General features: G+C 39.9%; 1 protein-coding gene across 27 annotated transcripts in view; it reads left to right on the top strand.

Annotated features, from left to right (window-relative positions):
- Positions 1 to 26,838, top strand: part of FOXP1 (forkhead box P1) — a 629,627-nt gene that overhangs the window by 442,818 nt on the left and 159,971 nt on the right. For 2 of the 27 annotated variants that reach the window (XM_009445844.4, XM_009445845.5), the window contains exon 1: positions 11,443 to 12,312. The exons of 18 other annotated variants lie outside the window; for them this stretch is intronic. In XM_009445844.4, coding sequence (XP_009444119.1) covers positions 12,127 to 12,312 — 186 coding nt within the window. In that variant the 5' untranslated portion in view covers positions 11,443 to 12,126. Of the gene's footprint in view, positions 1 to 10,457; positions 10,724 to 11,432; positions 12,313 to 26,838 lie in introns of those variants that run through there. 7 more of the 27 variants (XM_063806005.1, XM_063806003.1, XR_010155274.1 and 4 more) reach the window with 7 other exon arrangements.

Raw genomic sequence — 26,838 nt, 5'->3', positions numbered from 1 at the left:
GTGTGTTAGTTTTTGTTGTTGCATAACAAATTGCCACAAATTAGCTCATAGTTCTGTAGGTCAGAAGCCCAGGTGCACTGTTAATGGAGTCTCTGCTCAGAGAATAGGGAGGCAAGTGGAAGCTGCACTGATTCCTCGTCGAGAGGCTTCGGGAAAGAATCTGCTCCTAAGCTCATCCAGGATGTTGGTAGAATCCATTTCCTTCTGGCTGTAGGACTGAGGTCCCTGCTTCCTTGCTGGCTGTCAGCCTGCAGCTGCTCTCAGCATCTAGAGTCTACCCACATTTCTTGCCATATGGTCTCTTCCATCGTGAAGCCAGTAGGGGCACATCAGTCTTTCTTGTGCTTCAGAATCTGACTTCCTCTATCTCTGGGCTCTAAACTCCAATTGAAAGGGTTCATGTGATTCCATCAGGCCCACTCAGATAATCTCCCTTTCTTCAAGTCAGCTGATTTGGGTCCTTAATTACATCCACAAAACCCCTTCACATAGCACCTGGATTAGTGCACGATTGACTCTCTGGGAAGGGGTGTGTTATACCAGGCATAGGAATGTAAGGGTCACCTGAGAATTCTGCCTACCACATGACATTACAGCCTTAAAAATGGTACACGTTGACAGGAACAAGGGCCACCTCCAAGGTATTTGTTTTCTGTGGTAATTATATCAATTCCTTAACGTTTTTACAGGTTTTTTTTTGTTTGTCAACATGACACATTTTGTATTTATTAAGTCATTTGATTGAAAGCATATTTGTAATCTGTGTACTTCTGTTTACCTTAAAAGGGTTGAAGAAGAATGAAGTAGACATGGGATTAGTTGAACAACACAATTCTGTTTCACTAACGATTCCATAAGTTAATTTCTTAAGCACTGTTTCATGCTTTCTTTTCAGCCTCTGTGCTCCATCTTCTTGAACCTTCTTTGTGCTCCTTGGCTATTTGATTTCTTCTTTACTTGTGGGTTTCCAATTAAATGCCACCTCTTCGTGGATGAATTCCTTGATGGACTTATCTAGAGTAGGTTAAAAATGAGAAGTTAAGTTTTTCTTTTTTTTTTTAATGAAGGCTGAGGCTTCCTTCACAGTGGCTCTAATTATTTCTGGATTTGTTGATTGCTGATGTCTTACTCTATCTCCCGCCAGACTGTAGTATCAGAAAGGGAAGGGCCAGGTCTGTCTTGTTCTCCCTCCTAGGCCCAGTGCCTAGACTGTGCTTAGTACAAAGTAGTCACCAAAAATTATGTGTTTAATTGGTGTGTAAATAGAAGCTAATGTTCTGGTGCCTGTAGAATGGTTAACTTTAACATTTGTTTTGAAAGGTTGCCTGAGTAGTGAAACCGAGTTAACCATGAGGTCACTGCTTAAGCGTTTATTGTTTGAAAAGCACCTGATTGACAGTCACAAAGCTCTTAAAAGTGGGGGAGGGGACTCTACAAATGGTAGAGCCAAAGAAGAATGATTTTTGTGTCGTCCTTGAAAACATGCAGTGTCACTGGAAAGGAGGTGTGTGATGAGTTTTCCAAGTCATGGACAGTCTGATGTTTGGATCACAGTTTCTTTTTTTTTTTTTTTTTTTTTTTTGAGACAGAGTCTTGCTCTGTCACCAGGCTGGAATGCAGTGGTGCCATCTTGGCTCACTGCAACCTCCACCTTCCGGGTTCAACTGATTGTCCTGCCTCAGCCTCCCTAGTAGCTGGAACTACAGGCGCCCGCCACCACGCCTGGCTAATTTTTTGTATTTTTAGTAAAGATGGGATTTCATCAAGTTAGCCAGGATGGTCTCTATCTCTTGACCTCGTGATCCACCCACCTTGGCCTCCCAGAGTGCTGGGATTACAGGCATGAACCACCACGCCCAGCCTGGATCACAGTTTCTTGGCAATTTTTTTTTTTTCTTGGAGACCAAGTCTTACTATGTTGCCTGTGCTGGCCTCAAACTTCTGAGCTCAAGAGATCCTCCCACCTTGGCCTCCTGAATAGCTAGGACTACGGTTGCCCCATGCCTGGCTTCTTGACACATTTTTTTAACATCCCAAGACAGATGCCTCTCCTTTCTCAAAGTCCTCTTTCGAAAAGTTCCTCTCTCTGATTTTCCCTTAAGCTTCACTTCCAGACAGTCACAGTATTTGAATACCTACTTAGAAGCTGTGTGACATTGGGCAAGATAGTCAACCACTCTGAGCTTTGTTTTCCTTCCCTGTAAAATAAGCATGATAATTCCCACCTTGAAAAGTCATTGGAAGGATAGCGAATACAAATGCCTGACATAAAGTGAGATTGATAAATACTGTTTTCACAATTATTAGACTATATTATTTTAACTGTGACTGCAAATCTGGTGTGGAATTGAAATGCTCATCTTAACAACAGAGCTTTTGGAAGTTGCAGGTTGAAATCCCTAACAGGAAAATCCAAAACCAGAAGTACTTCAAAATCTGAGACTTCTTGAGTGCCAACATGATACCACAAGCGAAAAATTCCACACCTGACCTCATGTGATGGGTCTCAGTCAAAATGCAATCAATTCTTTGTTTCTTGCCCCAAATTATCAAAAGTCTTGTATCAGATTGTCTTCAGGCTTTGTGTATAAGGTGTATATGAAACATAAATGGATGTCATGCTGAGACTTGGGTCCCATCTCTAAGATATCTTACCATGTGTATGCAGATATTCCAAGATCCTAAAAAATCTGAAATCCTAAACACTTGATCCCAATCACTTTGGATAAGGAGTACTCAACCTTAAAAAAAGTTACAGTAGATTTTAGGATCAATGGAGAAGATATTCTATGTAACAGATTTTTATTATCATATATTAAGTGAGGACTACTTTGTTTAAAATCTTTAGACTGAAATAAACACGTTCTGCATACAACCACCGTGAACACAATTTGTCTTTTTTTAAATTCAAAGGCACTTAGGAACCTTGTAGTGCCCCTGGGTTTTATTATGAACTCTAGTTAGCATTTTATTGTGGCTGCCTAGAAGTATTGATTCATATCAAGTCCGGAAAGCAACTTCTACCTGTTCACCTTTTCCCATTCCTTAACACATACTAGCGAAAGAGTCTGTTTCAGGAAATGCAGACTGGCTTGCCTGTGCCCAACCCTGTCTCCACTTGGTTGGCTTCCTTGGGATGAGGACTCTCCTGCCCTGGCTTGTGCTGGGAAGTAATAGAACCAAAGCAGTAACATCCATAGAGCCGAGGAACAGAAGTCAGTGGGGCTTCAAAGAGTTCATTTCCCATAAAGTATCCAGAGTTGTTCAAAGTCGGTCAAGCTGTCATCACATTTCAGATGAGACTATTTTAGGGAGTAACAAGGGCAGAGTAGATCAATTAACATTTCTTTTTTTTTTTAATCACTCTAAATTCAATGAATGTTCAAGGCAGGTTAAACAGTAATAGCAAATGTGGTGATGGAAGAATTGAGGCAGCTTCTGTTGTAGTATTTACTGTGGTTATCATTTCTACACCTAAAGCTGCATTCCTATCTTCTCATTTATCTTGCCTCCCTTTTAATTCACTGAGTTTGATTTAGAGAAGTCAGTGCATTGTATTACAGTGCCATTATGAGTCTGAATTTCTGATTTAATTCAGACAGTGTGAGCCCAGAACAGAGGACCAGGAGATTCTGCGTTACCCCAATTAGCCTGGGAAAGCTTAGACAACTGGCTCCGTATCTCTATGTATGCCCCAATTTCCCCTCCTGTAAAATGGAGCTATTTACTTCTTATCTGAGGATTGTAATCATAAAAGAAAATTTCCTGTAGATGTGAAACAAATTTTAAATAGCATGCAGATACTTGCATTTGTATTTTTATTCTAACCCAAATTAATATGCGAAACCAGGATGCCGTTTTCAGAGTTGTTGGCATCCGTTCATCATATTTCTAGGTGAAGTATGTGTAAGTGATTATAGGTAATAAATATCTTTTTTTTTTAACTTATTGCAGAGGCAGTTTTTCCACTGTTAATGAGGGTAATTTGACTTGGTTGAAGGATTGCAGTTCTTAAGAATTAATGCAGTAATCCAATTCAAAGATTTAAAGAGATCTAAGATTTTTCACAGGTCGCGTGCCAGTGAATGTGCTCCTATCACATAGCAGCTAATGGACTTGAACGCCAGTCTGTCATTTACTGTTCCCTCACTGCATAGCAGCTTTGCCCTTGGTAGTGAGTATACTTTCCAAGCATTGCAGGTTATTTAGAAGTGTGGTATATTTGTATCACTTTTGAGAGATAGTATCCTGTTTCCCACAGCCCCTAATTACTATAAAAACTGGGGTTATCTTTCTTAATTACATGTTTGAATCCTAATCTGCTAAGGTCTGAGGAATATGAGGCTCAGAGGAGCTGCCTTCTCGCCTTTCTTTTTCAGAGGAGGGCCTTTTATTTTTTTAATGTATTTTTAAAAACTAATTCGTGTATCATTGTATTCGTACATATAGGTTAATTCACGTGAATACAAAGGTTACATGCACTGTATTCATGACTTTCCATTTTTGATAATGATGTATTATTAACAGCTAACAATATTTTGTAAAGGCTTATTTATAAAGGATGTTGGAAGTGTTCTTATTTCCCGATCCCATTATGTTCCTAAATATTAAAAATCCCATTTTGAGGCAATTAGAAGCATTCGCTTCTTCCTCCACGTGTGTTCTCCAGACAGCGTCACCATTCTGCGCACACAGGAACCTTTGTTCCTTAATTAGAAAAAGGACTAGAGCTCATTAGTTGTGGTTCCATGTGGTGTCTGCTCAAACACTCAGGCAATAATACATTACAAGGAGAGATCCAGCCTAAATCTGAGAGGCTCTCCACAGTTCCAAGAACTGTGAAAAGATAAATATATCTTGGAGGGTCCTTGTAGGGCCGTTCTCACATCCTGCACTGTCCTTGAGGGCCTGGCTGGTGGGTGCTCATCAGTTTTAAAGTCAAAGAGATTTCTGTATTCACAGGAGGAGGGAAGGGGAGAAGGCACAACTTGTACAGAAATCTAGAACTTTACCTTTATTGAAAGCCCATGGTCTTGCACCAAAAAAAAAAAATAATAATAAATAAATAAATAGAATTATCTTTTGGATTTTTTGATAGGTTAGTGGGCACCATCCAGATGCATTCGGATGTTATTGAAGGTGGGCGAATTGTTGACAAACATGATAGAAGACCAGATACCTTAGGCTGATTTTCACTGCTGGCATTGGACATCGGAGGAGCTGCATGAGTTTTGAAAGCTAAAACTCCCAAACTGGATCCACAAAAGCTTTAGGCTGCATCAGTTATCAACAAAGAGCCCTGATTTCCACAATCAGAACAGGCATTTCTCCAGCCTCCAGGAAACCTCATGCATCTAATGTTCCCCAAAATATTAATAGTACAAATGGTGGACCCATCTCACTGGTTAAGATTAAGCTTCCCGCAGCAGAGAAGTGAGCAAGTGAAGTGAAAAATCTCAGACCGTATGGAGGATGTTTTGCTGTGCCTTGGCTGGGCTGGCAAGGATGTACTGAAATATAAGGGGATATGGAGAAGAGAGCAAAGTGTCAGTTTGAAAGCCAGAGATTGGAAAATAGAGCAGTTATTTTGAGGGTCAATTCACTTCTCTTTGAGAAGGTTTATCCAGTCAGGTAGCTAACACCCTGGAAGGAAAAGAACTCAGAGGCCACTAGGCATGTCTGAGATACTCTCCCACCACCCACTATGCTAACCCCCTCCTCATATCTTGCCTTCTCTTTCCATCCCTGCCAAAGGATAAATTGCCCTCATCCTGCTAATGCTAATGGAAGACATTATTAACAAAAGGGAGTGCTTCATAAAGGAAGCTGAGATCTGGCAAGTGGAGGCATGACATCCTTATGCTGATAGTGGTACAGGTCAGAAATAGTGAATATGGAAACAAATATTTCACTGAAATATTCTGCCATTTAAAGGGACATGTCTAGATAGCAATATACATATATACTTTTTTCCACCAGTAATCTTTTTTTTTGTTGTATTTCTCAGAGAAAGAAAAATAGATTTTAAAATGTAAAAACCTGTTCTTCAATTGCATATGCAAAAATCTCACTGCAGTATTTATTCTAAACCTGCTCTCATAATGTTCAGTCAAGGAGAAAACAGCAAAAAACAGTTGTTGATGGACTTAGCACAGAACTGGATTAAATAAGCATTAGTCTACTGAAGCTGATTACAGGAATATGAAAATGCAGTATCTTAATGGTACATATTTTTATGTGGCAGCTCAGTTGCCTTTCATTTTGCAGCTAATATGTCTATTCTTATGAGTCATTTACTTCTTTAATTACCTTTTGCAGGCAAGGCACCATGGTATATTAATGTGAATGATTTTTACTGCCAGTTTATCATACAATGCCCCAGAAGTTGAAAGGCGTAATTGACTTGGAAGAACAGCTCATGAAGGAAACAATATTTAGTTGACAGTTTTCCTTGTACTCTCTGTTGACGTTTATGAGTTTACACTATGCTAAAGGAGTAATAAACACAATTTTCTTTCAATAACAGGAAAGGGTAGCTTCTAAAATACATTTGTGGAAAACACATTTGTTCATTTCTTGAATAATGTGAAAATAACACATTTCCAGTGATAAGACTTCTCAGATTGCCAATTGAATTAAACCTTCAAAGGTGCATTTATAACCTGTCTCAGAGCATTAGGAGATATTAGGGTTCATGTGATTGAATCTACTTAATGAATATTTAAATTATAAACAGATTTAGATAAATCATATTTAACTCTGGGTGTTAGGGTGAGACAATTTGGTCCTGTGCTCCCAACTTCCAGGAGAAGGAAAGGCAGAACGGGAGCTTGGGGATTGGGAACTGTCTGAAGGAAGATTTTCTTTCTCCAAAGGGAGGGAAAGTCTGACAGTACATTTTGGAAAAGTAAAGAAGGCATAGTCGATGCAACTCCTTATATGGCCTGGCCCTTGAAGAGTTAAATAAAGATTTGGGTGGGTCGCTGCCGTTTTGGAGCCTGGAAAGGTGCTTTGACTTGACTTGGGCAGTGTTATTTTAACCATCACTTCCACAGTCCCCTTGGCCTTAAGCTGGTTCACTGGCTCTGGGCAGGCCCTGGTTTGGCACATTGGTTCAGAGGGAGTTAAACTTTTCACAGTTTTCTGGGTTGTTTGCAGTTCAGTCCTGTGCAACATAATGAAAGTTTTCTAGCCATCTGTTGTTAAGCTGGCGGTGAACAAGGCCAGTATATCCAAACAAAGTTCTGGCCTGCTGTAAACTGAACCTGTCAGTTTAGCATAGCTTTGCTGACCCCTCCAAGGAACAGGGCAGCCCTCGGTACCAGGCACTCACCGCTTAGAACTTTCAAAGGGGAACTATTTTGGGAGTAGGGGGTAGGGGCCTGTTTACTTTTTTCCTCTGTGTTCCTCTCACTGGCTTGGACTGGTTTATACTTAATCTTTACATGTACAAATGGATATTGGTCTCCCCTCCTTTTGGTCCACCCTCCTTTTTCAGAGGGAAGGACATTTCTTCTTAATAGGGGATTATAACTTTTTTTTTTTTTTTTTTTTTTTTTTTGAGACGGAGGCTCACTGTTGCCAGGCTGAAGTGCAGTGGTGCGATCTTGGCTCACTGCAACCTCCACCTCCTGGGTTCAAGCAATTCTCCTGCCTTAGCCTCCCGAGCAGCTGGGACTACAGGCACGCATCACCACGCCCAGCTAATTTTTGTATTTTTGGTAGAGATGGGGTTTCACCATGTTGGCCAGGATGGTCTCGATCTCTTTTGACCTCGTGATCCGCCCACCTCGGCCTCCCAAAGTGCTGGGATTACAGGTGTGAGCCACTGTGCCTGGCCGGGGATTATAACTTTTAGAAGAAGGTAGGATTGTCTAGAAATGTATGTGAGGTGGCTGTGATTCAAAGGGAAGTTCTATGCAGTTATTTTTGTTTCATTATTTTGTCTTTCAGTGTTGGGGGGGACAAATAGTCCAGGAAAAGAAGCGCCTATATTTATTACTTAGCTTATATAGTTAAAGTTTTCATAGCTTTAAGAGGACTTTTCCCCCCTTTCTGCTGCATTTTGTATCTCATCATCAGAAGTTAATATACAGCATAACTTGGCAGAGCAGCAGTTAGACAATACTCCCAGCTGTATGGGCTATTTCGTGCTTCTCTGTTCTCATTTACAAGGTGTATCATTGGCTTTAATTGCCCAGCTTAACCTTAAAATAATTCCATTGTTTTGCTGTATTTTTTCCTACTGTAGTATATGTTTCATTTTCATTTTCTGTTGGGCAGTATTTCCTTGGCTATATATGAAACGCTCGTATACATTTGGATCCTTGAGCTATCTGTCTATCTACCTACCTACCTATCTCAATACCTATCTAACACTTCCCCTAATCTTTGTGGGTTTCCTTTTGTTAATGATACCTTGGAGGTGCTGCTGTATTTTTCTCTTGGCCTTGCTATCATGTATTGCTTGTCCAGCCTTGGTTACATTTGTGCCCTGTTAAGAGAGGGCCCTGGGTAGCCATCGTTAAACCTTGGTGTCCATTCGAAATTGTTAAAATATCAAGGAGAATAGCCACCGTTTTCGAATAACTATTTTGGCTGCTCTAACGGCCACCTTAGTCTGTCTAGGTAGAAGCAGACCACAGTCCCACACAGCAACAAAGAAACAAGATACTGAAAGCCTTTAGACAAATGTCTGAAGCACCAGTGTGAGAGGGTTTGGGCTCAACTTCAGCTGCAATCAAGAAATGGACAAGGGTCAAGAATTCCATAAATGGGGGTGGGGACAGAATAGGCAAAGGAATAAACAAGGAGACACCCAAGCCTTCCCGTTTAAGGGACAAGGAGTATTACAGCTGTGAAAAATATTCAATTTAAAATTTAAATGAATGCACTTACTAGGAAATACTATAGAGTCATAATCTGTTTGTGAGGTGACTGACATATAAAGTGTTTTTTTGTTTTAAAGTAAAAAAAAACATCACACACACACATACTCCGGGTAGACTTTCGGGTATAAAATGTCAGGTGCAATGTAACGTGTACTCAACTCCAAGAGTCAAGCAAATAACCTTGGTATTTAGGATGTTGCCTTTTAGAACATGAAATTGTATTTTGTTGTGTGTCCTTTTTTTTTTTATTTAGAGGAGGACTACATTAAGAGGTCACCTATTAGCTGTGTTTTTGCTGTCTTAAACTCAGCCCTTCTGTCTATTAAAATCAAACCACTGTGTAAACATTCCGTGTTGTTCTTGGTCTCTACAATGGCCATGGGGATCAGGTTTCACCTGCCTGCACATCTTCAAGCAATTACAGCAATTAGCGTGAAGCCATTTCACATTCAAGGATTCAAGGTCTGTGGTGACATTCAAGTCCAGGAGAAGTCTGAAAGGGAGAGGAGGAAGAGGCCCAGAGCGAGACGACTATTCCATGGCCCTGAGCAGACAATTTCTCTTTTAAAAATGGTGGCCCTTTAATGATGTTATTATGAGGTTTTTAAATGACATATCAAAAGTTGTTTATATCACAAAAACCCAACAGTCATTTAATTATACTAATGAAGGTCTTTATACGTGTCAGATTTTTTAAAAAAGACTTCTAATGGCCATGAGAAATGGACTGTTGCTGCTGCTTGCATCACAGCAGTGGTGGCAGCATTCTTTGTAGAGGAAGAACATATTTTATAATGTATAAGGGAATTTGCATTTCGCTTTTCACGGCAAACCTTTCTGTGTTTTTTGTAAATCTAACAATTGCAACAACATGGAATATTTAGTTGGGAGATGTTTGGAGTAAGTGTTGAAAGCAACTATGTTTGCTTGCTTTTTTTTTTTTTTATGGTTAGAGAACAACTGTGGCGACTTTCACAGATTGAACTAGTACAGTTCAAAGGAAAAGCATCGACTTTAGCACATCTGATAGCTATATAGGCATGGCAGAGGTGTCTTGAAAAAACACCCTTAGGATCCAGTAGGGCTTTGGCTTTGTTTGTGTTGTTTTTTGCATTTGTAACTTAGTTACCCAGGACTCGTTTGCACAAGGCAAATGCTAAACTGATTACAGCTTTTAAAAATTGGTTTGTACATTTTTTAGTCCATATTTTAATGTTGGTTTATTATGCAAAAAAAGCGGGGCACTAATTTTAAAAATCCAAGCGTGCTGCAAAAGAAGATCTTGCTTTGCAGTCCCAGAGGGTGCTTGCAATCAGGAATAACCGCAGGCTAAATTATAATGTGGAATTCTGTTGCCCTTTAACCTGATGCTGCCTGTTCACATTCAGTGTTTGTTAACAAACAGCTTTAAGAACAAAATTGTTGGGAGAATTACTATTTGATTGTATGCACTGACTTTATTGAAAATAAGAGGCTTTATTTTTTTTAATTGCATGTCTCTGAGAAAGTTGTGATAATTCCTTTACAGAACTGCCCTAGTTGGCTTAAAAGCTACTAGGTGTTAAGCAGTTACATATCTGTAGGACAGAACACATGTATTTGTGTGACTGAGGCTGGAACATTTGTGTTCATTCCATAACTAGCCATTTTAGGGAACTGGACTGCTTAGAGCTCTCTAGCCCCATCTCGAACTACTTATAGCTCTTCTGTTGAGAGATGGTTTTCCTGACCGCCCACTTTCATGGCGCCCAGGCTGTGTGCCTTTTGATACTGCAACGCAGAGCAGCTGCAGGGGATGCTAATAAAATGCAGCATTTTGGACACTGAGCAAGGTAAGAGTCTGCCTTTTTCTCCTGCCCCTTGAAAAGGGATTGCTAGGAAATCATTTCCTGGTCTCTAACTGGACCAGCTGAGTTAGAGAGGAACATTTGCATTGGATACTCCACCCCTCCCCAAAGTGGAGAAGGCAGGCGTGGAAGCACTGTGAGACTCAGAAGGGAGATGAGGCAGTAAACCAGATCTTTCCCATTTTTTCCCCCAGCCTAGTCTTCTGTTTCTATGATCTGCCTTTTGAACTGTTTTTGTGGCTGATCAGTTCCACCTAATATGTCTCTTGATTTCTGCTATTGTAATACTCAGGCGACATGCTGTTCTCTTCATTTTTATAAGCTTTAGATGCTTCTGCCTGTCATTTTCTGGCGGTTTATCTTCAGCGTCTGGATTTGCTTTCAGACTTGAATGTCTATCAAGCTGCCGTTGCTTTGAATGTGAGATCAAAAGAAGATGAATTCCAGTAAAAAATTTCCTTCTATGAAGAAAAGATTGGGGCCTATGTAAACATCCCACTGACAGCTCCCAATGAGTTATTTTAGCCGAGTATTAGCACCTGGATGACAGACAGTCCAGCATTCCATGCTAAATAACAAATCAGTAGCTTCTGTGGCAGAAGAACATTGCCACAAGAGCAATGCATTTTCAGAAGGAATCCTTTTCTTCCTCCTTTTTTTTTTTTTTTTGTTATTGAATATGGCTGTTCAACTCTTCCTCCTATTTTTCAAGCTGACTTGCTGTGCCTTCAGCAGTTTACTTTTCTTCACAGTATTTGCTGAATAACTCCGGTGACGGAAGACAGGACTGTGACAATCATTTTGGGGCGGGTTAAGGAGTGTTCCATTAGGCAAGCTAGGCATCTGGAGATAAACAGGTAGTTTCGTTGATGGTGGAGAAAGAAAATGTAAAGGACAGCCAGTCAAAGCCAGATCCAGGGCATATCCCTGGAATACGGGACGATGTGTTCTTTAAAAATACATGTGACAAAATCCTCTAAAGTCTGCAAAATCTGAATTTTCTTCTTCTTCTTTTTTTTTCTTTTAAAGCATCCTGCCTATGTAAATGTCACCACAAAAATATCTCAAGAGCAGGTTTCCCGAAACCCTGTTGGTGTGTATTTGTCTGCGTGAATGAGCTGTGTTTGGCTAGGGCTTGGTCTAGCCAGGGCGCACTGCGTGTGCTGTGTCGCTGCTTGCAGACCTGGAGCGGTTTAGATACGTGTGGCATTAATAGATTTCTTTAAGTGCTAAATGCAACTTTGAAAATTACCTGCAAGCTCCAACTGATCTTTCAACTTTGAAAGTGAAGAATTACTTGAGGAATTCTTGTGGTTTCTTTGTCATTTAGTGAGAGCCCAGCCAGCTACTGTGGAGGCAAACCTCCCTGAGGTTGCCTACAAAGGGCAATGTTCCAGTGTGTTTTCTCTTCGAGTGTGCTTCAGCCGCACAGTACTTCCTGTTTATTCAAACATCTTTTTTACCACTCGGCAACCCCCGCTTCGCAGAAACAGCCAGAACCCATCTACAGCAAGAAGACGGAAATCCAAAGGCAGACAGTACGGGCTCCCTTCGCCAAACTCTTCATTTTCTCTGTAAGTGTCCAGAGAAAAAGAAACATTTTTTTGCTGGGTTAAACTTTTAAACTAGGGATCCGTTCTTGTGCAGACATTCTCTGAAGGGCGAAATAAGATGATCCAACTTGTTTACTGCTTTTTTTCCTCCCCCTTCCCTCCTCTCTCCATCAGAGGCTTTTTTCTTTTTAGAGATTTGAGAGGACCGTTTCCTTCTAACTCCTTGTTTAATTCACTCTTGCTTTCAAATATGTCTTTGGATATAATCAGCTAAGTAAGCAGCCGGGTGGTGTCAGGATAGTTTTATAGGCTAAACGTAGATTGGAACCTCTCTCTGCTTACTGTGACATTGTTTCGTGTTGCCTTCTTTTTCTTCCTGTTATCACAAGTAGTAAGAGAATGTGGGGATGGTGCCTTTGTAATTCTGCATCTACAGAATTGTCCCCTGATGTTTGCATCACGACACCGTCATCATTTGTGAATCAGTCTTGATAATATTTGTACCAATTTCATGCCAATAAAAGTCAGACTGCTGAAACACGCACGGTCATTATCTCATTCATATTCCTATTGTTTCAACGGAGTGGGCTGCAGAGGGAAAGGGAAAGCCTGCCTCACTTTCCGTGATGGTTGTTAACTTTGATGTTGCAAGGCTCTTTTCAAAATTTTCCTTGTGGATAATCAGTATGGCAGGAAAAGCCCTTGGACTTGGGCTGCCTCCTGGCTCTGAGTAGAAGAGCAATCTAACGGCTCTCTTAGTCCTTTCTGTTGAAATGACTTTTTAAACACATGGTTTGACATTTTTGAAAAAGGTTCCACCTTTTCCTGTCTGTAGTCACTCCTTTTGCCTCTCTCCCCTCCCTCCACACCCCCCTTCCCTGACCCCCAACTTCAGTTTAATTGGTAAGCCAGGTGTTAATATTTCTTTTTTAACTATATGGTGGTCAGGGAATAGACAGGAAATGGAAAATAAGCTCTTTTGATCTTAAGAGAATTGTTATTACTGTGAACCTTGTTTGCTAGTCCACAGTCTAAATATTTTTAAATTTTAGTGTCTAAAACAGCATCTATTAGAATAGAGAAAGAAATATGCTCTGGGGTTGTCCAAACCTCTCATAGAAGAAGCATTTAAATACATAAAATAATTGTATGTATGTGTGTGTGCATGTGTGTGTATTGCTGTCGCTATGGTGGCTTTTCTGAATGTTCAGAAGTTGTTCTCTTTTGCAAGAAAAAATAAGATGTTTGCGACTGCCTTAAGGACAATTTGTTTAACAGTAGGAGTAATTGCAGGGAAAATGGAAAGAGTGACTGAAGGTATTTACTCAGATGTTAGTGTAGGTGTGGGGGCCGAAAACTCAGTGTGGGAACAGTGGGCTGCTTTTCTTGGTATCTTAGTCTATTTGATGACCATCAAATTTCCCAGCTCGCTGGTTTTGTTTTTTCTGGATGGCATGTTTGATTATTTATCAGAAGGGGAAGGGAGTAGCTGAAGCAAATAAACATGTGACCAAGTTCTGTTTTGTTTTCCACTCCGAAAGCCATGCCCTTTAACAGATATACAGAAAATAATAAATGCATTGTTTTATGATAAAAGGAAATTATATGTGTCTTTTTTTTTTTAAGGCAAGTGAGTTAACCCTTAAGGCTCAGGAGGCTTTTTGCCTTCTGAGAATTTGCCAGGCTTTTTATTGAGAATTAGCCTATTGCAACTAATGGTTTTATGGGACAGGATTTCCCAGGATTACTTGGTTCATTAATTTAGCTTTTTCTAGACAGTTCACTTAGGAATGTCTGCCTCAGTAGTTCGACTGTGTGGTGTATGTGTGTGTGTTTTAAATAATAATACCATTGGACAAACCAGTGACTCTTACTGTTTTGTCGAAGGCTATATTCTGATGTTTAAAGCTAAACATGAATAGCTCAACTAAAGGAAAGTATACCATAGTGTCTGTGGCTAGGGTACAACGTAATTTATCAGAGGCCAACATTTTGCCCCTCTCTTTAAAGATGTTAGGCAGGTGCTGTAATACAGAGAGTTTACTTATATGTCTGTGTCCCTCAGAAATACCTTCTAGTCTTTAATATTATGTAACCCATTTCATTATCTTCAAGGCTGTCATTATCTCAAATTGATTCCTCCAGAGGCCAAGGGAAAGGCTCAAATCTATATTAAATTTAGATTTAAAATTTGCGTTTTTTTTTTTAGTTCTCAAGTGGGGTTTGCATGGCTTTGTGAAATCATTCTTAATATGTAGGCATTCACTGATATATATGCGCATACTGGCACATTCTTTAAATACAGGAACATGATTTTCTGTAGGGGCTTCCTTACTTCTCCACATCCTGAAGAAGTGATGTGCGTGATTCTAGCACAGTGCCTGGCCCAGTCGTATCAAGACCTATAAATCACAGCTGAAAATCTGTTTCATTGCCTATACTGTTTTGGAATGTGAATTGAAAATATGCACACAGAAGGGATTCCCTCTTCCTTGACTATATAAGGGAACGGTGCAGCAGAGGCTCAGATACAGTGCAACTTTCATGAGTATTGCCCTGCAGATAACTAGGAGGTTGCTTTGCTCTTGAGAAGACAAGGATGGAAGCAGTGGCCTTTCCGCCTCTCTCCAAAAGGCAGTTGGGTTGGATAATCATACTTTGTATTTATACGGAGCCCTTTGTCTGAAGAAATCAAAGTGCCTGACTAATGCTAACTTGTTAATACTCAGAACACCCCAGGGACATAGGTAGGCTGCAAAGATTATCCCACTTTTGAGGTGGGAAAATGTCCTGTTGTTAAAATCATTTACAATTTCCGGGTGTGTCTGTATTTAATGCTCAGGCTAGACCTGGAAGCGCTATGATCTAGAGATCATGAGAAGCATTTTTTCCTGTGACATAGTCAGCCCTGACCACAGGCAGTCTCATGAGAAAGTGTTTTACCATGAAGAAACTGGCCTGGAAAATATAGCTAGTGCATGATGTTGATGGTTGGGGGAGGGAGGAGGTGGTGAAGACTAATCGTTCTTAATTTTAATCTATTTAGGGTCAAGGGATGTATTTTTTTTAAAGATACAGCATGGGCTGAAACTTCTGATTTTTGTTTTGTTTCTCTTTAACTCAATATGATGTTGGCAATTTAACTTCCACAAAAATCAAGTTAAGTTTGTTCTTTGTGAAGAAACAGATACAGTACTGCTTATGGGCGCTGCAAAGTTAAGTCAGCGGTTGCTCTGTAGTTACATGCTTTGGGGGCAAAAGAATTGAAACCTGCTGTTAACCTGGTATGGTACTGTGTGATTCTTCAATTCTGGAGTGCCGTGGGCCTCCTTCCTGGGTTTCTAAAGCACAGTGTAAAAATTAGACAAGTGCCATTTACTGTTCAGACTCCTTCGTTGAAAGCTTTTCCAGAAAACTCCACAGTAGGGTGGAGGTGCCTGGGTTGTTTGGCTCCTGAAACTGTTTGTTTGTTGGAACCTGAATATAGAAATTAGATTTGAAAAAAAAAATCTCTACTCAAAATGTGCTTTTAATTTCAAAATGTAATTTTCAAAAGACCATACAAAATGATTCCAGTTTTTGCTTAAGAAATATTCTTTTCTTTTTTCTTTCTTTCTTTTTTTTTGTTTTTGTTTTTTGGTTTTTTGTTTTTTTTTTTCTTTTTGGTTTGTTTGTTTCGTTTTTTTCTTTGAGACAGAGTCTTGCTCTGTAACCCAGTCTGGGGTACAGTGGTGCTATCAGCCGACTGCAGCCTCCATCTCACGGGTTCAAGGGATTCTCATGCATCGTCCTCCTAAGTAGCTGGGACTACAGGTGTGCACCATCACACCTGGCTAATTTTTGTATTTTTAGTAGAGACGGAGTTTTGCCATGTTGCCTGGGCTGGTCTCCAACTCCTGGGCTCAAGCGGTCTCCCTGCCTCGGCCTCCCAAAGTGCTGGGATTACAGGCATGAGCCACAGTGCTTGGCCCAAGAAAATTTCTTTTCTTTTCTTTTTCTTTTTATTTATTTGATTATTTTTTTGAGACAGAGTCTCACTCTGTGGCCCAGGCTGGAGTACAGTAGTGTCATCTCAGCTCACTGCAAGCTCTGCCTTCCGGGTTCACGCCATTCTCTGGCCCTAGCCTCCAGAGTAGCTGGGACTACAGGCGCCTGCCACCACGCCTGGCTAATTTTTTTTTTGTATTTTTAATAGAGACGGGGTGTCGCTGTGTTAGCCAGGATGGTCTCGATCTGCTGACCTCGTGATCCGCCCGCCTCGGCCTCCCAAATTGCTGGGATTACAGGTGTGAGCCACCACGCCCGGCCAAAAATTTCTTTTCTTAATCATATCCCCAAATGCTGACAATGTGTCATTGCAGGTGATGGTGTCATATTTTTTATTTTTCTCCCAATTCATGTATACATTTTACATATCTTCTACCATGAACTTATTACTTTCATAATCTATAGTTATACAGCACTTTTCAAAATCACTTGTTACTTATTGAGTGTGAGGCTCTAGACTATACACTTTACATGTATCAATTTGACATAGGTACTTTCAGTTCCTCCCATTCTTATTGAAGAAGAAACTAAGACACAGAGAGGTTAAGTAACTTGTCTCAGGTCACACAGCTAGCAAATGGTGGAATTGGGCTTCAAATCCAGACACAGTGATTGGTGTGCATTCAACCACTATGTATGCTGCTTCTGTGGACATACATTAATGTTTTTCAAAGCAAACTTCTATTTCTTTGTAATTTCTGTGATTCTCTCAGGGTCAGTAATTCCCTCAAATTCCCAGAGAATCCTTACTTCTTCATGCCTGGAGACTCAAGTTCCATCTTATGCTAAACCATGGTTACTGGAAGTTCAAAAGATCATTGTCACTTTTCGAGCACAACTTTGTGAGCACAACTGTGTATCAGATGACCACAGTTTTTTTCAGATTCCCTCTTAAAGAGTTACTAATTCCTCGACCAAACCAATCAAATCTGTATTTCTTTGCCTCCATAAGATGTAATCTTTCTAAAGTTCATTACAAAGTTACCTTTTTGTGTGGTTTAGATTAACTGAATATATTTTTCTATACGTGTCTAATTTTTTTTTAATCGGTCATGTCAAGCAAGTAGTTCTAGTTCCAGGTGAATGGAAGAACTCCAAATCCATACGTCTATGGATTAGTGGACTTTTTGCGTGTATGTCGTTCTTGAATACAGTGAAGGGATTCTATCCAGGCTGTGTGACCTTGACCACATTACGTAAACTTTCTGTTTATATAAAGAAATTTAGAACCAATCGTAGTTGGGATTCAGTGTTAGTTACCATTTTCTTCATTGGTAGTATCATCACCAGTATCATCATCTCCCCCTAGCTCAATATTTGGCCTCTTAGGCAGCCATTCCTGCATTGAGAATTGGCAAGGCATGGGTGAATGTTTGGTAAGAGTCAGAGTCATATTTGCTCAAGTACATTTGCCATTGGAAAGAGCCAGGATTCTCAGCTGCACGTCATCTGTGTAACTGCAGATAAACCAGGTACCCCTCTTGTCCTCAGTTTGCTTTTTGTACAATTAAAGTTGACTGCCTTAGATCCCTTTGGGTTCAAGAGAGGATGCTGCAACTTTTCTTAGTGTTTCTGTAAAGAGGACGACCAATGGTTTGAAATCACTGGGAAAAAGGAATCTTTGCTTTCCATTGAGAAAATATATTCTCTTATGCCTGGGGGCAGTGTGTTATACATATAATAATAGTTTTAGTTTCCATTTACTGAATAACTATCATGTTTCAGGTGCTGTGCTAAGGACTTTACCTACACATGTCACATAATCTTTATAATTTATCCTCTCTGGTCTTGTGTTTCTCTTTTTTTTTTTTCTTTTTTTTTTTGACACACAGTTTATGATCTACAAGTTAAAGTAACCACAAACATAATATGTGCACCACACACTTGCATACATCATGCTGTATTATAAGTATCAATTGTAATAGTGATATTTGAAACATTTTTCTATAGGCTTTGCATAATAAGTAACACAAATATTTTGGAGTAGGTAAAATAATTTAACTATTGTAGTTATTTTACATACTTTAAACAATGTATTTATAGTAAACAATTGTGGTGTTTTTATTTGGGGATTTTTTAAATATTCTTTTTTCCAAGAATTGTCCAGTATTTTTTTCTCTCCAGAGAGGAAAAAAAAAAAATTGTAAGCATATGACTGCTCAAAAGGCAAAAACTGAGAAAGGCCCAACCTGAAAAGATATTTTTTTCAGGTTGGGCCTGTCAAAGGACTATGCAGGTACACACAAATAGAAATGACTTTGTTTTAAAATATTTGTGAAAAACTAGATAATAGACACAATGGAGTCCCTCTGTATCATTTGTTTTTTTAAAAAAATTTAACTTTTATTTTAAATTCATGGGTACATGTGCAGATTTGTTACCTGGGTATGTTGCATGATGCTGAGTTTGGGGATATCCCGACACCCAGGTACCGAGCATAGTACCCAATAGTTAATTTTTTCACCCTTGTCGCCCTCCCTGTCTCTCTCCCTCATCTGTTAACTGGGTATAATTTACCTCAAAGCATTGTGAAAAAATAAATAATATAATGGGTTTGCACTGTTTAGTACTTGCCTGGCAATAAACACTAAAAACATTACAATTTTTAATTATCTTCCTTATCCCCAATGACCAGGGACCAGGGCAGGTTTAATAACACAGTAATTTAGCACCCATACCACCTCCACTAAAAAAAGAAGAAGAATATATTTATAGCAGAGTGCAAGAGTCTACAGTGGCTTAAAACAAGAGCTGGAAATCCCACTGGACCTAAAAGCCATGCCGAGGGGGTCAGGAGAAGAGATCTCACTTAGATGGAGGTGAAGTGTAAGATACAGGTGTCCAGAGGCATTAACTGTGGCTGGACTTTAGTGAAATTTGGGTAAAAAAAGAAAAAGACCTGTACTCTCTTAGCTCTGCTTTTCTATTATTTGCTTTATGAAAAGCTCGTTTTGAAAAAAATCCAACCTTGGCTTAGCTGAACCAGAGAACGAGGGACTTGTCCAGAATGGGGCTTGAGGAAGAGCTGAGAATCAAGGTATGATGGGGACAACATCAATATTCCAAGAGAAGATGAGTGAACTCAGTTAACCAGAGAGGTGAAAACACAGTGTGCGAGAGAGCAGAGATAGCTGAGCTTGTTAATTCCTTCCTGTCCGCCTGCTTGGAGTTTGCCATCACAACAGTAGAAACACAGGATGCTGCTGCAGGGATTCAGATGCAAGGCTGGTCCCTTGGGTCTGGGGATATCAGGGGACACTGCTGCTTGAAGGAATTGGATTGTGGACAGAGTTTTTAGGCAAAAGTTGAATTTAGATGAAAGAAGATACTTGGATGCCATGTAAATGTGGGCAGAGAACAGGGAGGGCAGACTTGTAGATATGGTTATGGCTCACAGAGTCCTGGCCATGGAAAGGTCTGGTTGAAAAAAAGCAAGTCTTTTGTGTGGGGAAAAGAAGGGAGATTAAAGTTAGAAGGTGTGACACTGAGAAAAGACCCTTCCCTTCATTCTGGAGGCAAAAGGGCCCACAGTCAGTCATGCATTTTTAGCTCCGGAGGTCTGCATAGCCATTTGCCAAGATTACCCGCGGCCATCTTTGGTCTAATCAGTGACCTTGATACAGTGTGAGTATCAAGTTCTCATGAGACAATGTTTTGTTCGTTTTTGTTTTTCCATCCTAGCCACTCTGTAGACTTGTGACCTTGGGCAAGTCACTGAACTTGACAATCTGTCTCTGTTTGCCCATTTTAAATCAAGACTTATAAAACTTTCCCGAACTTCCCTTAGAAAAGTTGGGAACAAGAAATGAGATTAGTGTAGAGAGCAACTTAACTAGCACAGTGTCTGGTTCATAGTAAGCAATTCAATACAGTGTTTTTATTTAGTGTCTTAAATGTAGGGAAGTTATGCTGCACTTGTCCCTATGTTTCCAGATGTGCCTCATTTCTTAAATTGTTATACAGATACAATCTTAGCTATTCGAAATAACTTGCTTTAAGGAGTGTAAATTAATGGAGAATATTAGGATTCCCCCCCCATCCTAATATTTGGCCAGTAGTGAGTAGTTCCACATTTTGGATTATTATTCTTGTTTGGCCCTTTCCTGTATTCCCATTTCTGTTTCTTTCTTTTGTCTTCTATCTCTGCTGGAATGTTGCCTCTAAATCATTTTTACTCTTTGCTTCTTTGCCCAAATTCAGGCAAGAAAAGGAAGGTACTTTGTGAAGCAAAGCATTCATAGGTGTTAATTGCCTCTTAGGGCATCCCGAGTATGTGTGACTTACAGTATAAGAAAAAAAGGAATACAGTACCATATTTGTTTGAGAAAGAACTGGGTTCAGTGTTACTAGGAAAATCATGGAAAATCCTCCATTATTTTGAGCATAATTCTAGTTAGATTCTTCCACAAGCTTCAAAATTAGCAAGTCTCATTCTGAGGTATGAAAAGATGTGAATCTGAATTATTCATAATGAGAGTTGCTGAGCTGCACCTCATAAAAGGCAATTGCAAAAAACAGTGGGTTAAATACAGTGAGTTAATAGAGCCTTTTGATTCATTTATCCTTGCATTTGACCCCAAGTTTTTCTACTTTGGGAACCTGGAGGATGGGTCCAACTTATTTATTTTTAAACACAATCTAGTCTTAAACAGAGGCAAAAAAGAGTTTGATGCAGCATCCAACTTAACATTTTAGACATTTTCTAATAAACTTCACTTCTGTTTTACTTCACTGCAATGCTAATGTGGCCTACAGTCATAGCATCCTAGGCTGTGATCTTGTCAACTCTCATGAGCTAAACAGGCTCAGGCTTGGGCACTGCTTGAATGGAATCCCTCCAAAGACAACTCAGGTGCCGGAGACTTGGTGTAGTGATTCAGCGTCTGGCACTGGCTCCAAGAGGAGCAACCCGCCAGTGCCTCAGCAAGGTGGTTATAGGGCCCTATGTTAATGGGAGTAGGAGTATGATGGTGGGTTTTTTTTTTTAGCTCTTCCCAAAGACTTCAAGCAGACTTCCTGACTGTTTGTAGTCATTAAACTTACTACATCTAATTTTGCAAGAGGACCATAGATATCCCCCCCTCTTTTTTTTTTCTGGTGTCATGAAAATCCTATCCTTTACCTTGCTGGCTGGGAAGTATCCTGTACGTGCCTTTCAAGTAAAAAAGGTTACTCATAATTGCAAGCGGATACAGGGTTTGCTGACCCCTTCCTGGGCTTGATTGGCGGTGGGGTTTGTAGCAGAATGCCACCTCCTATCTAGAGCCTTTGGCATCTCTCTCTGTCCATGTCTCCTGTAGTTGGTGCACAGGATGGCATTTGAGCTCACAACGCTAATGCAGGCAAATCATGACGTGGTGCAGGAACACATTTGCGTAATTTTGTTCTCTTTAGTCCCAGTTCTTGTAGAAAAAAAAAAAGAAAGAAAGAAAAAATATAATTTTTTGCCATCTTTTCCTCCCCAAGAAAATATACTCAAGTTGCTGACTTTAAAAGAAACAAAAAGCACAACTCCCAAACCTACCTTTGCGGTATTTGTTAAACATTAAAGTAAAAGAAAAGCAAGGAATATACATAATAGGCATCATAGCAATGATAACCACCCTACGTGTAGCTTAAAGAATATAAAATCCTGTCTGTAAGTATATGTGAAACCTAATACTGGAAGTAGATCTAGAAGAGAGGTTCAGGCTGGTGTGGGGTGATAAAGTGGTCCAAGTACTGGAGGGGGTGCTTTGGCCTGGCCTTTACCTCTTCCCCACCGTCCCCACGCAGAGATGACACTGCCCATGACCCATGACTGTAACTCCTCTGCAGTTAGGACAATGATGACCAAAGAGAAGAGTGACTTTTCTGTTTCTTGTCCCTTTCCACTTTGACTCAAACACATAATGTTGGAATGCTGTAGGTATGGAGTTATCTCTGCTCTGATTTTTCTCCATGCCTATCTTGACATTGTCTCATAAACTTATTTGCAAAGACTGGAACACTTTTTAAAATCCATGCAAAATGTCCTACCTAAATATCAGCTGTTATTAAGTGCTCTGTAAGCATAGGATAATTTGTCCAGCTGTTGGAACTCTTGAGGATGGATGATGCTACATAGAGCCTTTCCCTTCTCAGCCACTGATTCAAATTCAGTATATCCCAGTTGATGTAAGACTTGGCTGTCTACTGCACCTGCTTTTGGGGTTGAGTCAAGTGAATTTACTACCAATGAATGTTCAGAGTCCACACCCTTATTTGCAGTATCATAGAGTAGACCAAGCAGTAACTGGTACAAAGAAACTGTTAAAGGCTGTCTGTGAATGGTCATTACCCCCTGTAAGTTTTGTTGGAGAATGTGTTTTGTTTTCTATTTATGACGCCAATAACCTGACTCAATGATTTACTGCAGTGCTTTCTTTCTTCTCTTGTGTATCTAATATTTACACAGTCATTAGAATTGGAATCTTTCTTTGAACATCTAATATTTTCACAATCACCAGAATCCTTCCATGAGATTAGCTTACTTTTCCATTGTCTTGTTACAACCAAATGTTCTATTTGTAAAATAAAATTTTAAAAAATTGTTTGAAGAACCTGTTGCTTTGGAATACTGTTGACTCTGTATGAATACTTCCAGTTCTACAAGTCACTGTCATTTCTTTCTTTTTCTTTTCTTTAAGTCAGTCACAACCCTTAATTCCTTCCTGCACTGGAGTGATTGCTCTGTCTAAAGGAAGAAGGTGATGAAGTTTCCTTGCATACTCAGTCCCCGGTCTTGCTACAGAGTGATTGTCAGGTTGTGTTAAATGATCACTGCTTGGGTTGCTGGGGTTGAACAAAGATAGCAAACTAGTTTAGGGGAACCAGGCTCTCTACAGGGAGTCAAAGAGTATGTAGAGGATGAGAAACAGAGGAGAGAACATGACTCCTTTCCCACTAATGTTCCTATGCTGCTTTTCTTTTTTTTACAAGCTTTTCCTCCCACCCCTATATCCACAGTGACTGTTGATTAGTCCATGAAATTATCTGAAAAACAGGTTTGATCTTGAGGCGTGGAGAGAGTCTAGGAAAAGAAATTAGAAGAAGGATGGCTGACTCAGACCAGCCTTTCAAGCTGGAAATGGGACAACTTCTCAGGGCAGACAGGAAATAACCAGCTCTTGACTGGCCACCAATAAGGCACATGCTGTCTTCATTCTGTGGGTGCTCAGGATCTCATACTGATCTGAACTGCTATCAATTACCTACCAGCAGAAACACATCTTCAAAGTTTGAGGCAAGTTTTAAACAGTTTCACATCAAGAAGCACATGGATGTATTTCCTTTTCAGAACATCAACGTTGAATTTGAGCTTAAAGAACAGCTAATTAATAATGTTCTTGCTCCTTGGCCAAACTCTAAAATTATTTTGGGGAACTGATTGGAAGATGTGTTTATATAGGATTCTATCCAGTGAAATCTTTGGGGATCTCAGACTACAGATAGCAACCTAAGATGGGGATTGACAGACTTTTCTAGTAAAGAGCCAGATAAGAAATATTTTAGGTCTCAAGGGCCATGTGGTCTCTGTCAAAAGTCCTTGACTCCGTTTGTAGCACAAAAGTAGCCATAGATTATATATAAGGGAATGAGCTTAACTGTATTCCAATAAAATTTTATTGGTAAATACCAAAATTTGAATACCATATAAGTTTCACATGTCATAATATAATCTTATTTTATTTTTTTCTCAACCATTTAAGTAAGCAAAAACCATTCTTATATCATGAGCTGATATATGACAGATGATACAAAACAGGTGATAGACCGAATTTGGTCCACGGGCTATAGTTTGCTGACCCGTGACTAGAAACTTTCCAGTTAGTCATATTTTTTGAAGACCTCCATGTGTCAGTTGGTTATCTCAGACCCCGTCACCAAGTGTGTTATGCAAAACATTTTAGAAAGATTTTCTCCTTCTACCAGCTTGCTTTATGTATGTGTGCATGCCTGTTCAAACCATATTTTATATAAACTTGTTGATGTTTCTTAAAATATGGTAGACATGTTTTTGAACATCGGCTACCTTGATAAACATGCTAAACATAGAATTACCTAGCCCCTATAAGCACCTGCTATGATCTTAGAATGTAAATAGCTCAGAAGTTGTAAACATGCTTATGTAAAACATAATTTGTAAATAACAGATGGCACTTATTTACTAAGAATATGAAGGCACTGATGAGAATGAAGTAATCTTGGACCAATAGAATGGAAGGTGTGTCAAAAATGCCCAGGTTCCAAGTTAGTATGAAAACAGGACCTACCGAGCCAGCAGCGAGAGGGCCATCTCACTGGCTCTGAGTGCCGAGAGCTGGCCGTGGACCATGACATGCCAGCCATCGGGCAGTTCCAACTCCTTGTGCAGATCCGGGCATAGATGGGAGACTAGTCAATCCACAGAAGAGATGAAAGTGATGCGTGCCTGCCACCACTCCCCCTGACCCACCCACTTCTTCTTTTAGCTCAGAGAGCCACTTATTTTAGCTTGAAGGAAAATAAATGTGAATGTGTGCAACTGGGCTCTAAGTGCCTTCTTTCATCATTCACCTCCACTCTGTGACATCCTCAAACTGTGTCTTTACTGTAACCCGAGCCTAGCATGAAAATACAGCACCAGGTTATCCAGTGCCAGGCAATTGTCACATCTGTTATAAAGGAAGTGTTGACTCAACCCACCCAGGAACCACCCAAGAGTAAAAGGTCTCCAGAGATGGGATTGGACCTTTTAAGTTATTTACATTAGCAATTGATCTGGAACTTGAGTCAGAGTTGATCCTTGCTTCTTAAAAGAGAAATTCTTTCATTTATTCATATCCTTTCTGTCTCTCTCTTTCTGCTGCTTGCCCTCTCCTTCTTCCTTTTTCACCCTTCTCTCTCCCTCTCCCATACACACAAACACATATCCACACGCATTCTGTATCCAGAGAATCTAATTTTATCTTCAAACAATGTATCCTAAGGGACTTTTCTCTAATTGTGATTGAGATATTGTTATAAAAATAAGAAAAGTCCATTCTCACTCCTCAGTTGTATTGGAATAATATCTGGCCTGCCACAGTGGCTCACACTTGTAATCCCAACCCTTTGAGAGGCCAGAGTGGGAGGATTGCTTGAGCCCAGGAATTTGAAACCAGCTGGGGCAACACAATGAGACCCCTTCTCTACAAAAATGGAAAAATTAGTTGGATGTGGTGGCTCATGCCTGTAGTCCCAGCTATTCAGGAGGCTGAGGTGAGAGGATTGCTTGAGCCCAGGAGGTCAAGGCTACAGTGAGCCGTGATTGTGCTATTGCACTTCAGCCCAGGTAACGTAGTGAGACCTTGTCTCAAAGAAAAAAAAAAAAAGATTTATCTCTGGGGATTAGGCATTGGAGTTGGAGATGAAGGACATAATCTGTTCTGATCACATAACAGGTAAAAATGGCTATCAAGTCATCATCTGCAGGAAACATGGTGAACATAGGTCTCTGACACAGATTCCAAAGGGGATCCCATCAGTCATTCCACATTTTCCACTAATCAACACTGAACATTATAATAAGCATGTTTTTTACTTTTTTCAAATCATAGATGGTGGAGATTTGTATTATAATGCCCAGATACATAGTGTTATACACTAAGGATTTATTGCCTCTCCTTGCATGTGACAATTTAAAATCTAGACCACAGTGATTTATATATCATGGGAATTAGAAAAGAAAACACCTTTTAGTGGTTGATTTCAAAGCATGTTATAAATTCTGTTCAGTTAGGTTTGAAAACTCCTGCTGAGACCTAAGGCAATTTTTAAATGGATTTTAATTTGGGGAGGATATGGATAATAATTTGTTCCTACTCTGTTAACATCCTCATGATAAAGCTGGGGAATTATTGTGGGATAATTCATAGCAATTCATATCAAAATGAATTATTCTCTGCACTAGTGTTGTCTCTCCATCCGAAATATTTAAAGTTATTTTACCTGTGTTTATTCATTTGGGGGCTGAAATTTGGAAGTCAGTTTGCACATTTTTATCTCGTGGTGTTCTCTGTTCAGTAGGTCGGCTGCAGTTTCCCTTGGGTTCATATAAGTTTGCAAACCTTTTCCCCCCGTGCTTGTATCTTGGATTATCATGTTTAGTGGGCCTCTGTATGAGACGGTATGAAGAGGCTGGGGTTTACAGTATGATTATTTAAGTTCATGTACCCTATGTTGGGTCTGAAAAAAAAAACTTATACATGACTTTTTTACCCCCTTCAAACCAGAAGAATAAATCTGAGGATCCCAGTAGCTAATTTTGAAATGTGTGATCATTCTGTAGAGCCAGCTCAGTAAGCATTTGTTGAAAACTTAAGTTTAAGTTCTATACTTTCCTTTCCTTATGTACATTTATGAGACCATGCTCATATAAGAATAGTTTTGTGATGGCCGGACACGGTGGCTCACGCCTATAATCCCAGCACTTTGGGAAGCTGAGGCGGGCAGATCACT

Source organism: Pan troglodytes, chromosome 2 (genome assembly GCF_028858775.2).
Source record: "Pan troglodytes isolate AG18354 chromosome 2, NHGRI_mPanTro3-v2.0_pri, whole genome shotgun sequence".
NCBI classification, from domain to species: Eukaryota; Metazoa; Chordata; class Mammalia; order Primates; family Hominidae; genus Pan; species Pan troglodytes.
The sequence above is the reverse complement of the archived record's forward strand: the minus strand, read 5'-3'. Positions and strand labels throughout refer to the sequence as shown.